Source organism: Oncorhynchus kisutch, linkage group LG21 (genome assembly GCF_002021735.2).
Source record: "Oncorhynchus kisutch isolate 150728-3 linkage group LG21, Okis_V2, whole genome shotgun sequence".
NCBI lineage: Eukaryota > Metazoa > Chordata > Actinopteri > Salmoniformes > Salmonidae > Oncorhynchus > Oncorhynchus kisutch.
The window spans coordinates 12,990,574-13,009,058 of NC_034194.2; the positions used below are offsets into that span (position 1 = coordinate 12,990,574).

At 41.3% G+C, this 18,485-nt stretch overlaps 1 protein-coding gene across 1 annotated transcript; it reads left to right on the forward strand.

Annotated features, from left to right (window-relative positions):
* The first annotated feature begins 917 nt into the window (after positions 1–917).
* On the forward strand, positions 918–16,649 carry LOC109866130 (zinc finger protein 292). Its single transcript, XM_031800109.1, has 3 exons — positions 918–1,146; positions 15,853–16,007; positions 16,321–16,649. Exons 1-3 carry the CDS (start codon positions 988–990, stop codon positions 16,454–16,456), a joined length of 450 nt encoding a protein of 149 aa, XP_031655969.1. The 5' UTR covers positions 918–987; the 3' UTR covers positions 16,457–16,649.
* The last annotated feature ends 1,836 nt before the right edge of the window (positions 16,650–18,485 follow it).

Below are 18,485 nucleotides of genomic sequence, written 5' to 3' on the forward strand. Positions count from 1 at the left end.
TCACGTATCGCCAACCAGGATCAAACGGACCATGACCTAACCATTTGGGTGGTCTTAACCAATCATAGCACAGTATGATATGGCGGTAAAATGCATCCAATTACAATTCAGTATCTTTACACATATGAATATTACAGACCGTAGCCTATGTGAGTGACCAAAGACCTGTACAGGAAACTGATATTTGCACCCTATCAATTGTATTTTTTCCCCCTAAAGGGCCCGATAAGACTGATAGATGAGTCGCTTACCTGCAGGATGGTATGCCAGCAGCATGTCACCCTGCATCCCACTGCTGGCTTGCTTCTGAAGCTAAGCAGTGTTGGTTCTGGTTGGTCCCTAGATGGGAGACCATAGTGTTGGAGGGCCAGTAGGAGGCTCTCTTTCCTCAGGTCTAAAATTTTAAAAAATCACACTGCCCTGTGTAGGGTGGCATCTTTTGGATGGGAAGTTAAACGGGTGTCCTGACTCGCTGTGGTTACTAAAGATCCCATGGCACTTATTGTAAGAGTAGGGGTGTTAACCCTGGTGTCCTGGCTAAATTCCCAAGCTGTCCCTCATATGGTCACCTAATCATCCCTCTCCCCTGTAACTATTCCCCAGGTCGTTGCTGTAAATGAGAATGTGTTCTCAGTCGATTTACCTGGTTAAATACAAATTGTGGGACCAGCGTGGGGCTTAGAAATCAAAGGGGTGATGAATACAATCACTAGTGATGTTTTGAACTGATAACCTAATCTACAAAACTCATGGTAAATAAACAGTTCATCATTTTTTGGCCACTTGAAGAAGTTTTGTTGATTTATGATAGTTGAGGCACATACAAAAAACATAATGCATGTAGCTGCTGCTACTACCATTTTCAACGTAGCAGTGGTAGGGTGCCCCGCAATGGACCACACTTGATTCTGCGTCAGTGCGTAAACGATTCTGGTCACATGTTGTTTGCGTACGCGGCAGTGGTACGCGACTGAGTTGGGTGTGAAGATGGCGGACGACGAGGCCGAACAAGGCAGCGCACATACACATAGCAGTGCAACGATTACGGCACTTCGAGAGAAATTACAAGAATTAGCAATCGCGCTGAAGAACAGTGCGGAATCTCCGACTCAGTCGTCTTCTCAGTATTGCCAAGACTTTTGCCAGGTTAGTTATTTATTTCGCTGTGCGTGCTGGTCATTCCAAAATAACCCCTCGAGCCTGTTAGACATTAGCATAGCTAACGATAGTTGCCAATAAGACTAACGTTAGCGAGTTGGTTTTCATATTTTGTGTCGACATAATTTCATTAACATATGCGCAATTAGGTTTATTATCCTTGCTTTGTCATGTCTAATTTACGCAGGGATTTATACAGCTGTTGGTAAAACAAAACTATAACAATGACTGTCCGTTTTTGTAGTTACCTAGCTAGCTAGTAATGTAACGTTAACTAGCTAGCGACATTAGCTAGCTTTTATTGTAATGGGATATGCCTTGCACACCGCAGTTTTTGTTGATATGTCTCAAATAAATGTGGCGACGGTGTCCCTGCATTGCCTCGGATTATCAAAAATGTAACTGTAGCTACCCAGCTTGGTAACGTTATAATTGTTCCTAAATGTGCGATATGAAATAAATTTCTTCTTAGCGTTAGTTAGGCTATTCTGTTTCTCAAACTCCCCCAACCCCTCTCCTCATGACCAGTTTGCCTTACTGTGAGAATGTCAACATGTCAAAGGGATCCTTTCGATTTCGTGGAACACATTCTCACGTCAAGTCTGACGCTCTACTGAAGGTGCTTCACTGGTTTCTTGGCCCTTTCATGTAGTAATAATTTGGTGGGTGCTTAGATTTGTCCTATTTCACAAATGTACAAGTGTGTATTTATACGCACTGCGTGAATTGGAACTGTGATTTGGGCATATCCCACTCTCCCTGAGACACACTAGGAGAGTGGGGTCACGGCCAGGGTTAGCCCAATATTGGACGAAAGGAAGCCTAACGTTACTCCTTATTTCAAGGACCCTACATGTTCAGTTTAAAGGGCGAATTGGCTCTGGAAGCCAAAACAGCCAAATAACCCATCTAAACTTGAATATATTCTCCATTATGGTACGGTTCTAGAAACATAAATCCCTCTACGTTCATATCGAATCAAAATAATTACTGGCCCAACGCTCTAACTGCTATGCTACCTGCCGCCCTTTTTTCTGTTGTGTAAGCATGAAGCTTGCTACGGTAATCATTTGCATAGTAACAGAAACCTGAAAAAATGTTCTTTACCACAGTATTTACAATGGTAAATCAGCTAAACCGTTGTTGAATCCGCTAAACCAATACTTACCTAAGATTTCTGTAATAGTATATCATTTGCTTAGTAACAGAAACATGAACAGTGGTCTATGAAGTATAAACTGTTTAATTTTGTAAAGAATATTGTTCAATCAAAAATAGCCTGGGTATTTCTAAGACTGTAGGCTACATACATTTTTTTCAAGTGCAGTGTGTTTGATAGGCAATCACTGGCAATATAATAAGAATATGCCATTTAGTAGTCGCTTTCATCCGAAGCAACTTAGTCATGAGCGACCCCAGCGGGAGTCGAAACCACAACTCTTGGCATTGCAAGCGTTACCATTTTGGAATAAGATTAAAGGATAAAAAGGAACCGATTTCAACCCAAGACCTTGGTCTTTCTAATAATGTTGAAAAGAGTCATAAGATGTGACACAGCTCCGGTCTCCCCAAATATGATGCGTTGCGCTGTAACCCACAACATTTTACGGAGGGGAGAAACCAAATTTAATTTCATTAAATCATTAAATTTAACACTGCATGAGCTTTCAGTCCACCTGGGTAGGCATCAAAAAGTATGCTTTTGGAATTTCCCGAATTCTGTGGTGATTGGCTCATGATTTGCTAGTGTCACAGTCAAACCATTAGATTCTCCGGGAGAATTTCAACAAACGGCCTCCTACACACTCCCGACATTCTCCAAATGTTCATTTACCCACGGTTATGTCCAAAATTATTGGCACCCTTGATAAAGATCAGCGAAAAAGACTATAAAATAAATTGAAATAGTGAGCTATATTGTATTAAAAAAAAAAAAAAAAAAAATATATATATATATATACTGCTCAAAGAAATAAAGGGAACACTAAAATAACACAACCTAGATCTGAATGAATGAAATATTCTTATTAAATACTTTTTTCTTTACATAGTTGAATGTGCTGACAACAAAATCACACAAAAATTATCAAATGGAACTCAAATTTATCAACCCATAGAGGTCTGGATTTGGAGTCACACTTAAAATTAAAGTGGAAAACCACACTACAGGCTGATCCAACTTTGATGTAATGTCCTTAAAACAAGTCAAAATGAGGCTCAGTAGTGTGTGTGGCCTCCACGTGCCTGTATGACCTCCCTACAACGCCTGCGCAGGCTCCTGATGAGGTGGCGGATGGTCTCCTGAGGGATCTCCTCCCAGACCTGGACTAAAGCATCCGCCAACTCCTGGACAGTCTGTGGTGCACAGTCTGTGGTGGATGGAGCGAGATATGATGTGCTCAATTGGATTCAGGTCTGGGGAACAGGCGGGCCAGTCCATAGCATCAATGCCTTCCTCTTGCAGGAACTGCTGACACACTCCAGCCACATGAGGTCTAGCATTGTTTTGCATTAGGAGGAACCCAGGGCCAACCGCACCAGCATATGGTCTCACAAGGGGTCTGAGGATCTCATCTCGGTACCTAATGGCATTCAGGCTACCTCTGGCGAGCACATGGAGGGCTGTGCGGGCCCCCAAAGAAATGCCACCCCACACCATGACTGACCCACCGCCAAACCGGTCATGCTGGAGGATGTTGCAGGCAGCAGAACGTTCTCCATGGCGTCTTCAGACTGTCACGTGCTCAGTGTGAATTGGCGAATTTGCCAATCTTGGTGTTCTCTGGCAAATGCCAAACGTTCTGCACGGTGTTGGGCTGTAAGCACAACCCCCACCTGTGGACGTTTGGGCCCTCATACCACACTCATGGAGTCTGTTTCTGACCGTTTGAGCAGACACATGCACATTTGTGGCCTGCTGGAGGTCATTTTGCAGGGCTCTGGCAGTGCTCCTTCTGCTCCTCCTTGCACAAAGGCGGAGGTAGCGGTCCTGCTGCTGGGTTGTTGCCCTCCTACGGCCTCCTCCACGTCTCCTGATGTACTGGCCTGTCTCCTGGTAGCGCCTCCATGCTCTGGACACTACGCTGACAGACACAGCAAACCTTCTTGCCACAGCTCGCATTGATGTGCCATCCTGGATGAGCTGCACTACCCGAGCCACTTGTGTGGGTTGTAGACTCCGTCTCATGCTACCACTAGAGTGAAAACACCGCCAGCATTCAAAAGTGACCAAAACATAAGCCAGGAAGCATAGGAACTGAGAAGTGGTCTGTGGTCACCACCTGCAGAACCACTCCTTTATTGGGGGTGTCTTGCTAATTGCCTATAATTTCCACCTGTTGTCTATTCCATTTGCACAACAGCATGTACAATTTATTGTCAATCAGTGTTGCTTCCTAAGTGGACAGTTTGATTTCACAGAAGTGTGATTGACTTGGAGTTACATTGTGTTGTTTAAGTGTTCCCTTTATTTTTTTGAGCAGTGTATATTATTTTATACTAATACAATTGCGTAGAGAAAGATATATATATTTTTTCTTAAAGATGGGGGTTAAAAAAACAGGCAGCCCTGTTTTCAATATCTCACCTTGTGAGGATAACGGCACTGAGCCTTTTTCAATTTTTTTAAATTAAATTGGAGAACACATTGGGAGGGATCTTAGACCATTCCTTTGTACATAGTTAGATCCTTGATATCCTTCGCCTGCGCTTATGAACTGCCCTCTTAAATTCAAACCACAGGTCCGGGGACTGAGATGGCAATTGCAAAATGTTGATTTTGTGGTTAATTAACTGTTTCTTTGTCAATTTTGATGTGTGCTTGGGAATATTGCCTTGCTGGAAGTTTCATTTGCGGCCTAGTTTCAGCCTCCTGGCAAAGATATATCAGTTTTTGGGGTAAAATATCCTGTTACCGGGTCAAGTTCATAATGCTGTTGACCTTAACTAGGACCAGTGGGAGCAAAATAGCCCCATAACCTAAAAGATCCACCACCCTATTTTACAATAGATATGGGATTATTTTCTGCACAATACAATCCTTCTTTTGATGCAAACCCCACCGCTGGTGTACATGGCCAAGGATTTCTATTTTCATCTTCTAATTTCACCAATGCACTTGTATCTTTTGAATCGGGGACCGATGTATATCGGTGAATCATTACCTCCATAGTACTTAAAGGGATACTTCAGGATTTTGGCAATGAGGGCCTTTGATTAATTTGTGGATACCATTTTTATGTCTGAAGGAAGTTGGGGGTACAGCTAGCCGATACCGGTAGACTTCCAGCCATTGCGCTAGTTAGCATTGGCCCCAGGAAAAGTACCTATAACTTCCATCAGGGCAAAAATCCCGAAGTATCCCTTGAACTCTTCTGCATTGGCTAATCTAAATTCACCTTAAAAGCACTGTAGCAGACCTTATTAGCATCCGGTTTCTTACTCTGTTGAAATGTGTTACTGAGTGTAGTTTTTTAGTCTTTGATGTTGCAGCCATTGTTGCAGTAGAATATCAAGCATGGATGATTATCTGTGGCTAGGGGCAATGACTGTCCTTGTGCTGTGTGGGAGGATGTAAGGACACAGAGAGAGAACAGATGAGCAACATGGTTCTTCATCTCAACACTTAAATCATGTACATTTGAATTCAACGCCCTGTGTTTTACAAAATAACATCTCTTATTTTAAGTCTCTGTTGGAGATTCAAGATAATACAGCATTTTTCAAGCAGCCTACATTGTTTTTTGCATTTCCCTTTGCTGTCTGTGTTGGAGAAATGTTTGTTTTCCACCCTAGCACGCTCGGCTGCACTATGCACCACCACCTTGGTGAATGATCCTTGAAAGAGCGTTCTCCCCAGGTGCCCAGCTGGGTTCTTAGATACACTGTGCCAGTGTTGTCTGGAGAGTGGAGACATTTGAGACGCGCCGCTGCCCCTGGTCTCAGCATGGAGAGTGATGAATATGGATGATCCCACTTTGCTGTTAAGGCGTCTGCATACTAGGTTCAGTTTACTCCTAGCAGAACTCGGCTAAGCCAAAGTGAATGTCTGTGCCTCGCATACTCCCTTAAAAGACCTTTGCTTGAAAAACAAGTCAAATGCAGCAATAGTAACGTTTGTCCCTCTTGAGACACCATAGCCAGCATACACTTCCTCAAAATAGTCAGAATTAATCTAAAATTACTCAAGAAATCTATAATTAATTTAGACATTTTTGCAGAAGAGGTAATGCAATTTTTAAATCGAAATAAGATGTTTGTTGCAGTATTTCTCAAGTGACAAAATGTGCATGAAAATGAGTAGTCTCTCGTTGAATGACAACAAACACTTAATTGAAGAATCCCTACTGTTGCCCTATTACAGACGAAGGGGTGTAGACTTCGGCTACCGCACTTTGGCTTGCCACAGGAAAAATGTGTGCACTAACAGCCGAAAAAACTAAACCAACAGAAATGTCACAATGTCATAATATATGCACAAACTGTTTCTGATTTGAAGCATGCGGATGCCTTTAAGCTGGCGGAACTGTCTGGCAGTGTGTGTGCTTTCTACCAGATGTCTGCTAGTGCCAGCCCAGGTCCCCCCCCTCCTGCCTCTTTTCTCTAGGTCAAAATGGAGGGGTAAATAGGATTCTATGTATCTAGTTTACATTAGGCTTATTCCATCCATGAGCTTTTGCAACAAGGATGTAGGTCTATTACATTAAATAAAGATTATAGCCTAAATAAGAACAATTGATCATTTGATATATTTTCATTTGTTATTTTTCTTCAGAATTTGGTCTCACAGATCAAATCAAAATCAAATCAAATTTATTTATATAGCCCTTCGTACATCAGCTGATATCTCAAAGTGCTGTACAGAAACCCAGCCTAAAACCCCAAACAGCAAGCAATGCAGGTGTAGAAGCACGGTGGCTAGGAAAAACTCCCTAGAAAGGCCAATACCTAGGAAGAAACCTAGAGAGGAACCAGGCTATGTGGGGTGGCCAGTCCTCTTCTGGCTGTGCCGGGTGGAGATTATAACAGAACATGGCCAAGATGTTCAAATGTTCATAAATGACCAGCATGGTCGAATAATAATAAGGCAGAACAGTTGAAACTGGAGCAGCAGCACAGTCAGGTGGAAGTTGAAACTGGAGCAGCAGCATGGCCAGGTGGACTGGGGACAGCAAGGAGTCATCATGTCAGGTAGTCCTGGGGCATGGTCCTAGGGCTCAGGTCAGTTGAAACTGGAACAGCAGCATGGCCAGGTGGACTGGGGACAGCAAGGAGTCATCATGTCAGGTAGTCCTGGGGCATGGTCCTAGGGCTCAGGTCCTCCGAGAGAGAGAAAGAAAGAGGGAAGGAGAGAATTAGAGAACGCACACTTAGATTCACACAGGACACCGAATAGGACAGGAGAAGTACTCCAGATATAACAAACTGACCCCAGCCCCCCGACACATAAACTACTGCAGCATAAATACTGGAGGCTGAGACAGGAGGGGGGGTCAGGAGACGTGTGATGAGGCAAACAACCAGTTAGAATGAATTTTGGCCAGTGCATTTGATTTTTTCTGTTTATAGGGACTGTGTATGGAGAGTTACACATTTTAATGTCACATGCACAACTATAGTGAAGTGCCTTTCTTGATAGCTCAACCCAACAATGCAATAATCACAAAGGCAATGTAATACTAGAAAGATAGAAACACTAGGAATAAGAAATATACAATTTAAGTAAGCATACTATATACAGGAAATATTTAAAAAGTCAGTTCCAATACCTTATTTACATACTGGAGTGATAGAGGTAGAAGTGTATAGGTGTAAGGTGACTAGGCAACAGGATGTAAGAAACAGAGTAGCAGCAGCTTTCATGTGAGTGGGTGTGTAGATGTGTAAAGTCAGTATAAATGTATGTGCATATTTTGTACGAGTGTGTGTGTGTTGGAGTGACTGTGTGTGAGAGTGTAGGGCCCTGTGATTGCACAGAGAGTGCAAATACTGACATAAAAGGTCAATAAAGATACAAGGTGAACTCAGTCCGTGTAGCTATTTTGTTAGCTACTTATCAGTTGTATTGCTTGGGGGTAGAAGCTGTCGAGCTGTCAAATAGTCTATGGCTTGGGTGGTTGGGGTATTTGATGATTTTCCAGGCCTTCGTGTCACAATGCCTGATAGAGGTCTTGGGTGGCAGGGAGCTCGGCCTAAGTAATATACTGGGCTGTCCGCAAAAACCTCTGTAGCGCCATGCGAACGAGGGCGGTGCTATTGCCATACCAAGCAGTGATACAGCCAGTCAAAATGCTCTCTGAATTTTGGCCCATTCCTCCTGACAGAGCTGGTAACTGAGTCAGGTTTGTAGGCCTCCTTGCTCACACATGCTTTTTCAGTTCTGGCCACAAATGTACTATAGGGTTGAGGTCAGGGCTTTGTGATGTCCACTCCAATACCTTGACTTTGTTGTCTTTAAGCCATTTTGCCACAACTTTGGAAGTGTGCTTGGGGTCATTGTCCATTTGGAAGACCCATTTGCGACCAAGCTTTAACTTCCTGGCTGATATCTTGATGTTCCTTCAATTATATCCACATAATTTTACTCCCTCATGATGTCATCTATTTTGTGAAGTGCACCAGTCCCTCCTGCAGCAAAGCACACCCACAACATGATGCTGCCACCCCCGTACTTCACTGTTGGGATGGTGTTCTTTGGCTTGCAAGCCTCCCCCTTTTCCTCCAAACATAACAATGGTAATTATGGCCAAACAGTTCTATTTTAGTTTCACCTGACCAGAGGGCATTTCTCCAAAATGTATGATCTTTGTCCCAATGTGCAGTTGCAAACTGTATCCTGGCTTTTTTTGGCAGTTTTGGAGCAGTGGCTTCTTCCTTGCTGAGCGGCCTTTCAGGTTATGTCGATATAGGACTCGTTTTACTGTGGATGTAGATACTTTTGTACCCGTTTCCTCCAGTATCTTCACAAGGTCCTTTGCTGCTGTTCTGGGAATGATTTGCACTTTTCGCACCAAAGTACGTTCATCTCTAGGAGACAGAACGCGTCTCCTTTCTGAGCAGTATGATGGCTGCGTGGTCCCATGGTTTTTATACTTGCGTACTATTGTTTGTACAGATGAACGTGGTACCTTCAGGCATTTGGAAATTGCTCCCAAGGATGAACCAGGCTTGTGGAGGTCTAAAAAAAAAATTCTGAGGTCTTGACTGATTTCTTTTGATTTTTCCCATGATGTCAAGCAAAGAGGCACTGAGTTTGAAGGTAGGCCTTGAAATACATCCACAGGTACACCTCTAATTGACTCAAATGATGTCAATTAGCCTACCAGAAGCTTCTAAAGCCATGAGATCATTTTCTGGAATTTCCCAGGCACAGTCAACTTAGTGTATGTAAACTTCTGACCCACTGGAATTGTGAAACAGTGATTTATAAGTGAAATCTGTCTGTAAACAATGGTTGGAAAAATTACTTGTGTCATACACGAAGTAGATGTCTTAACCGACTTGCCAAAACTACAGTTTGTTAACAAAAAATTGTGGAGTGGTTGAAAAACAAGTTTTAATAACCTACGTGTATGTAAAGTTCTGACTTCAACTTTGTCTCTGTCAGAACGTTTGACGTTGATGGATTATATCCCTGTGCTGACACTTCATATAGAACATTTTACCAGCATGTGGTGGTGGGTTGATATGTGTATCAGTGACAGTCAGTGTGGTTTTTACAGATTATCTGTTCATGTGATGTGGAGCGTTGTTTTTATCAGCTAAATATTCTAGCAGTAAAGATTAGCACAGGCTGAAGGGTTGTTTTGAATGCCTTTTTATAGTTGTTTGTGATCCAGTAACTGCTGTGTTCCACTCGCGCCGACCAGAGCCCAGGTGAATTAAAAAGCAGCTTTCATTAACACCTGTGTAGAGAGAGCAGGAGACTGGAGAGATTTTTAAGCAGCTACTGTGGGCTATAGTGCGTCTAAGTACACTGCATATTTGTAACCTTTTAGTTTTACAGGTGGCAGGATGTTGTTTTTTGAGTTGGAGGTGATCAGTCATTCTTTAGCAGTGGAGCCAACTTGCCATTGGGTGAGAACGTGTTAATGGAGCTGCTTGTGGCTCAGTTCACCTCCCTGGCTGCACTTCTCATCTGCAGGTGACTGACTGGCAGGCCTCAAATCATGTCTGCCTTGCACAAGCCTTCCTAATGAACCCCTCAATACCTTGATTGTATAACTAGTAAAGGTGCTTTTTGTAATTTGAGATATGAATCTCAATGCACATGGAGACAATACATTTTATCCATGAAATTGTTGATCAGTACAGGCGGGAAGGGGTTCAATAAACTGTTTGTTGTGGTGGTTGAGTTAGTGGTGGTGGTTGAGACGGCCTAGGAACGAACGGTGGGTTAACTGTCTTGTTCAGGGGCAGAATGACAGATTTTTACCTTGTCAGCTCGGGGATTCAATCTTGCAACCTTACAGTTAACTAGTCCAATGCTCTAACCACCTGCCTCTCATTGCACTCCACGAGGAGCCTGCCTGTTACGCGAATGCAGTAAGAAGCCAAGGTAAGTTGCTAGCTAGCATTAAACTTATCTTGTAAAAAACAATCAATCAATCATAATCACTAGTTAACTACACATGGTTGGTGATATTACTAGTTTATCTAGCGTGTCCTGCGTTGCATATAATCGATGCGGTGCGCATTCCCGAAAAGGGACTGTCGTTGCTCCAACTTGTACCTAACCATAAACATAAATGCCTTTCTTAAAATCAATACACAAGTATATATATTTTAACCTGCATATTTAGTTAATATTGCCTGCTAACATTAATTTATTTTAACTAGGTAAATTGTGTCACTTCTCTTGCAACAGAGTCAGGGTATATGCAGCAGTTTGGGCCGCCTGGCTTGTTGCGAACTGTGTGAAGACTATTTCTTCCTAACAAAGTCAGCCAACTTCGCCAAACGGGGGATGATTTAACAAAAGTGCATTCGCGATAAAAGCACAATCGTTGCACAACTGTACCTAACCATAAACACCAATGCCTTTATCAAAATCAATACACAGAAGTATATATTTTTAAACATGCATATTTAGCTATTAGAAATCCAGGTTAGCGGACAATATTAACCAGGTGAAATTGTCACTTCTCTTGCGTTCATTGCACGCAGAGTCAGGGTATATGCAACAGTTTGGGCTGCCTGGCTCATTGAGAAATAATTTGCCAGAATGTTACGTAATTATGACTTAACATTGAAGGTTGTACAATGTAACAGCAATATTTAGAATTGGGGATGCCACCCGTTAGATAAAATACGGAACGGTTCCGTATTTCACTGAAAGAATAAACGCTTTGTTTTCTAAATGATAGTTTCCGGATTCGACCATATTAATGACCAAAGGCTCGTATTTCTGTGTGTTATAATTAAGTCTATGATTTGATATTTGATAAAGCAGTCTGACGGAGCGGTGGTAGGCAGCAGCAGGCTCGTAAGCATTCATTCAAACAGCACTTTCTCTTTTTGCCAGCAGCTCTTCGCTGTGCTTCAAGTGTTGAGCTGTTTATAACTTCAAGCCTATCAACTCCCAAGATTAGGCCGGTGTAACCGATGTGAAATGGCTAGCTAGTTAGCGGGGTGCGTGCTAATAGCGTTTCAAACGTCACTCGCTCTGAGACTTGGAGTAGTTGTTCCCCTTGCTCTGCAAGGGCCGCGGCTTTTGTGGAGCGATGGGTAACGATGCTTCGATGGTGGCTGTTGTCGATGTGTTCCTGGTTCGAGCCCAGGTAGGGGCGAGGAGAGGGATGGAAGCTATACTGTTACACTGGCAGTAAAATAGTCCTATAAATACTATATTAACTACAACCTAAAACCTCTTACCTTGGAATATTGAAGTCTCATGTTAAAAGGAACCACCAGCTTTCATGTGTTCTGAGCAAGGAACTTAAACATTTTTTACATGGCACATATTTTTACATGGCACATATTGCTCTTTTTTACTTTCTTTTCCAACACTTTGTTTTTGCGTTATTTATACCAAATTGAACATGTTTCATTATTTACTTGAGGCTAAATTGATTTTTATTTATCTATTATATTAAGTTAAAATAAGTGTTCATTCAGTATAGTTGTAATTGTCATTATTACAAATACATTTTTGTCCGATTTTAATCAGTATCGGCTTTTTTTGGTCCTCCAATCTGTATCGGTATCGGCGTTGAAAAATCATAATCGATCGACCTCTAGAGTGAACTCTCAATAACTTAACAAATCTGCAAATGCTTTTTCCACTTGCAGGCTTTTGTTACCGAGCCGTCTAGGACAAAGTGCAGCCAACCACCCAATGCAATGGCGTTAACAGACTGTTTCTATGCCAAGGTGCACTGAGATTGTGAATAATTCCACAATACTGAGGTATAACACACTTCTAGTATAGGCTAGGCTACACGCTCCTCCATTGATGGATTAAAAAATATATATATATATATTCATGGGCTACTTAGCTAAACGTTTTTTTAATTGTGTGCCATTTCCATGAGATTAGGGACGTTAAACGTTCAGCCTGCTGCACAGACCCTATGAACACTAGTCCTATAGCTCCTGGTTAAATTGTGCTTAGGGGGGGGGGGGGGGGCTGTATGTTCTCCTAATCTAAATGGTTAAACTTGTGAGAAATATGTTGTTATTTAACAAATCTGAGTTTGCTTAATTTACTCATTATTTTTGCCATATCTAATGAATGAATGCATTCGGTAAGTATTCAGAACCTTTGACTTTTCCCACATTTAGTTATATTATAGCATTCTGAAATTGCTTAAACGTTTTTTTCCCCCTCATTAATCTACACACAATACACCATCATGACAAAGCAAAAAGTTGTAGACATTTTTGCAAGTATATTACAACAAAAAAACAAACACACATTTACATAAGTATTCAGACCCTATACTCAGTACTTTGTTGAAGCACTTTTGGCAGCAATTACACCTAGAGTATTCTTGGGTATGACGATACGAGCTTGGCACAGCTATATTTGGGAAGTTTCTCCCATTCTTCTCGGCAGATCCTCTCAAGCTCTGTCAGGTTGGAAAGGAGCGTATCTGCACAGCTATTTTTATTTGTAATAATGACAATTACAACAATACTGAATGAACAATGAACCCTTTTATTTTAACTTAATATAATACACAAAAAATCTATTTAGTCTCAAGTAAATAATGAAACATGTTCAATTTGGTTTAAATAATGCAAAAACTGTTTTGGAGAAGAAAGTAAAAGTGCAATATGTGCCATGTAAAAGAGCTAACGTTTAAGTTCCATGCTCAGAACATATGAAAGCTGGTGTTTCAATATTCCCAGTAAAGAAATATTAGGTTACAGATATTATAGGAATTATGACACGTCGACTATTTCTCGCTCTCTACCATTTGTATTTCATATACCTTTGACTATTGGATGTTCTAATAGGCACTTTAGTATTGCCAGCCTAATCTCAGGAGTTGATTGGCTTGAAGTCAAACAGCGCTGTGAATCAAGCATTGCTAAGAGCTGCTGGCAAATGCAGTAAAGTTTGAATGAATGCTTACGAGCCTGCTGCTGCCTACCACTGTTCAGTCAGACTGCTCTATCAAATGTCAAATCATAGATTTAATTATAATAAACACACAGAAATACGAGCCTTTGGTCATTAATATGGTAAAATCCCGAAACTATCATTTCAAAAACAAAACTTTTATTATTTTAGTGAAATACGGAACCATTCCGTATTTTGTCGAATGGGTGGGAACCCTAAGTCTAAATATGCCTGTTACATTGCACAACCTTCAATGTTATGTCATAATTATGTAAAATTCTGGCAAATTAATTACGGTCTTTGTTAGGAAGAAACACAGTTCGCAACGAGCCAGGCGGCCCAAACGGTTGCAAATAGCCTGACTCTGCTTGCACTGAACGCAAGAGAAGTGACACAATTTCCCTTGCCTGTTAAATGCATGTTTAACTAAATATATAGGTTTAAAAAATATATACTTGTGTATTGATTTTAAGAGAGGCATTGATTTTTATGGTTAAGTACATTTGTGCAACGAATGTGCTTTTTTCGCAAATGCGCTTTTGTTAAATCATCACACGTTTGGCAAAGTTGAAGTAGGCTGTGATTCGATAAATTAACAGGCACCGCATTGATTATATGCAGCTCAGGACAAGCTAGTTAACCTAGTAATATCATCAACCATGTGTAGTTAACTAGTGAGTATGTGAAGATTGATTGATTTTTATAAGATAAGTTTAATGCTAGCTTGCAACTTAACTTGGCTCATTTCAGCCACAATGTCCTTTTGATGCTACACTTGTGTAACAGGTGGTCAGCCTGCCACGCAGTTTCCTCATGGATTACCGAATCTTATGAAAACATGAAATCGGCCCTAATTAATCGACCATGACGATTAATCGGTCGACCTCTATTGTCAGTATGACCATCAGGTTCTTGATCACCTCCCTGACCACAAGGCCCTTCTCCCGTGATTGCCCAGTTTGCCCAGCTCTAGGAAGAGTCTTGGTGGTTCCCAGCTTTCATTTTAAAGGGAGGCCACTGTGTTCTTGGACCTTCATAGCTGCAGAAATGTTTCCTGTCTCAGCTCTCTACGGGCAATTCCTTCTACCTCATGTCTTGGTTTTTGCTCTGACATGCACTGTCAACTGGGACCTTATATAGACCAGTGTGTGCCTTTCCTAATCCTGTCCAATCAGTTGCATTCACCACAGGTGGACTCCAATCAATTGTAGAAACGTCTCAAGGATGATCAATGGAAACGGCATGCACCCGAGCTCAATTTCGAGTCTCATAGCAAAGGGTCTAAATACTAATGTAAATAAGTTATTTCTGTTTTTTTATTTGTAATTTGCAAACATTTCTCAACCTGTTGTCACATGTCATTATAGGGTATTGTGTGTAAATTGAGGACCATTTTTTATTTCATCCACTTTAGAATAAGGCTGTAACGCAACAAAATTTGGAAAAGGGGAATGGGTCTGATTACTTTCTGAATGCACTGTATATTACTACTTTCCATGATGTGGACAGTATGTGTTACTACATTACACAAACTGACGGTTTGACCACATCGAATTGGGGGGAATTTACAATCCTTTTTACCGCAGATTGGTAATTTTAATATAAAAGTTTATAGTCAACACGATGACGCGATCAATTGCTTAAAACCGATCAATATCTTCGGTTTTGTACTGTTCCAAAGTGTAGCTGACTGTTTTGCAGGTTGTCCTCTGACCAGTGATTTAAAAATATCTCCAGTTCACGTGTTTTTTTGTTGTTGTGGTAATTTCAATAGCACATATCTTCTGTGTGTGGTCAGTGTTACAGGCTGTCACTTCCATTCTATGCATTGGAAAGCGGCTAGACACCTTTTCTGTTCCATGGGCGAAACAGTGTTTCAAGTTGTGCTAGACCACATCCGCCATTATGTGGTTGGTAGCTTAGCGCCGTTTGTTATTCTCGTGGTACATTACAACTGCTTGTAATCTCACATAAGCTACAACAAACTTTTTTTTATAGGTTAATCGTAGCAAATTGTCCCCATCCTGTTGCAAATGACTTTCGTATTTCATATATTACATCTAATGATATCATTCAGGAAAACTGACTGTGTGGGTGTAACCTTTCCCCACCTCTCTCACTGTCTCTAGACTCTGGTGGAGTATGCTGGTCGATGGAGGATGGAGAAGGACCCACTGCCCTTGGTGGAGGTGTACACCGTGGCTCTGCTGAGCTATGCCCAGGCTTCCCCCTGCCTCTCCTCCCAATGTGAAAATGTTCCCCTCGTACTTGAAAGGCTCTCACTGTAAGTACACCCGTCTTATTGGAGGGGTTTAATGTGCTTGTTGTTCTCCGTGTGCTTGCGAGATTATTACCCATGTCATTTGTTTAGGCGAACCTTATTATACACCCTACATGTAGAATAAAAACATTGGTTAAAGTAGCTAATACCACCTCCCAGTTATTTTTATGTGCTTTTTTACTATTCTTGATTATAAGTCAGACCTGGCTTTATTCTTCAGATAATGTTTAAATCCCTGCTCAAGATTTCAAAGGGCTTAATCATCATGAATTTAGCTGTTTGGGTTGCCTCATTTAGTTTCCTATTGATTGTACAGGAGCTGTGTGGAGCTGCTGCTCTCCCTGCCAGAACACTTCCCAGGTGCCTTGTGGGAAGAGTTCCAATCATCTGTTCAGGTAAAGTGCAAAATTGTCATACAGAGGGTGAAATGTTTCTCTTTTTATATTCAGTAAGATATCTTGTCAGCTACCCTTGTTTTACTGTAGAATTACTGTATTTCTGAATTAGTTACTTTATCTGTTCAGGACGTCATTATAATTTTGTCTAAGAGATCTACTCCATAATATATTATGTGTGTTGCTTGGCTGCACCATTTTTAAATGCATAATTGCTTCTAAAACAACTTACTGTGATGAGAAAAGTGTCAGAGTGAGTCCTGTGTTGCAGTCAGCCCAATCCCAGCTGCAGGAGAATGGCATCACACAGCTATCCCTCCTGTCTACCGTGGCCCAGGAGACTGGTGTGTGGACCAACGGCACCCTGCACAGTCTCCTCTCTAACGAGTCGCCACAAACAGAGAAAGGTGAGCGTTCTTTTAATATGCTGCATCTAAAATTGCACCCTTTTCCCTATATACTTCTCGGAACTATGTAGAAAGTAGTATGCCGTTTGGGACGCCCCCTGCATTGTTATTCAAGTCTTGAAACAGTATTTTATACAACAATGATATTTGTGTTATTTTTTTAACCTGAATATCCCCATCATTCCCTTTAGTTCATAAGTTCCTTGAACTGGAGGGACCCATTCTGTTGGAGCTAAGAGTAAAGCACCTTATCAAGGAGAACTACATGGAGAGGGCTGTACTGCTGGCAAAGGCATGTGCAGAGTATCCTGAGTTTGAAGGAAAAGGGCACTTTAAGCAGATGTACCTTGTCTGCTTGTGTGCCGTCTCAGCACAGGAACCACTAATGGAGGAGGTAGGTTACTTGGGGCAGTCTGTAAAAAAAAAAAAAGAAAGTTTTTCAGTGTTTAATTGTCAGGCCCGTGGTTTCATTGCATCATTCAGAATTGCTCGGTCTTCTCTATTGATTTAAATTGGACGAAATTGAGGATATCATCCACAAGAGGGCATGGAAATATTGAAATGTTCATGGCAGCTTAAAGCTGGAATCCGTAGCGGTGAAACTGCCACGTCTGTTTGCTATATTACAAGAGCTAAGCCATTTTATTGTTCTCTGACTTCATTACACACACGATACAACTAGAGTATGTACTATTACACACACGATACAACTAGAGTATGGGGCGGCAGAGTAGCCTAGTGGTTAGAGCGTTGGGCTAGTAACCGAAAGGTTGCAAGTTCATATCCCATAACTGACAAGGTACAAATCTGTCGTTCTGCCCCTGAACAGGCAGTTAACCCTCTGTTCCTAGGCCATCATTGAAAATAAGAATTTGTTCTTAATTGACTTGCCTAGTTAAACAAAGGTAAAAAATATATATGAAGAAAAAATGTACTATTACACACACGATACAACTAGAGTATGTACTATGATTGTCTTTTTTTTTTTCTTTTTTTTATTACCAGGATGCCCTGTTAAAAAATGCTTTTTAAAATAATAATTACAAATGTGCCTGGGGCGACCAGTGGCGCTGTTTTACCTTATGCGGAGCTTAGCTTTAAGGAAGCTATTAAATACCACAGACATCTAGTGGACAGTGAAATAAGTTTTGAATGCAATTACTCTTGCTTTAATTTATTTTTATTTTTACACAGCTCTCCAACGTGGATTGCCGCGATGCACTAGAAATGATCTGTAACCTGGAGTCAGAAGGGGATGAGAGGGGAGCCTTCAGCCTATGCTCGGCCTTTCTGACACGACAGCTTCTCCAAGGAGACACTTACTGTGCCTGGTAACACAGCAACATTTCATACATCAAAGCCCACCTTATTGAAGCCCTCCTATCTCTGTTTGACATATGCAATGTATGAATATTGTGTTATTAATCCTTCCTTAACTTAAAATAAATTTTTTTCTTTTCTTTTTCTTTTTTAAAGCATTGTCTGTACTTTACTGTAATATAATCTTTCTTCAGATAAATCGGGGATTATAGAATTATATCATGATTTATTATTTATTTCCTCTCAAGGGAGCTGACACTGTTTTGGAGCAAACTGCTGAAGCGGTTAGAGTCGTCTGAAGAGACTTTCCTGGACAGATGTCGTCAGATGTCTTTGCTGTCCAAAACAGTCTTCCACAT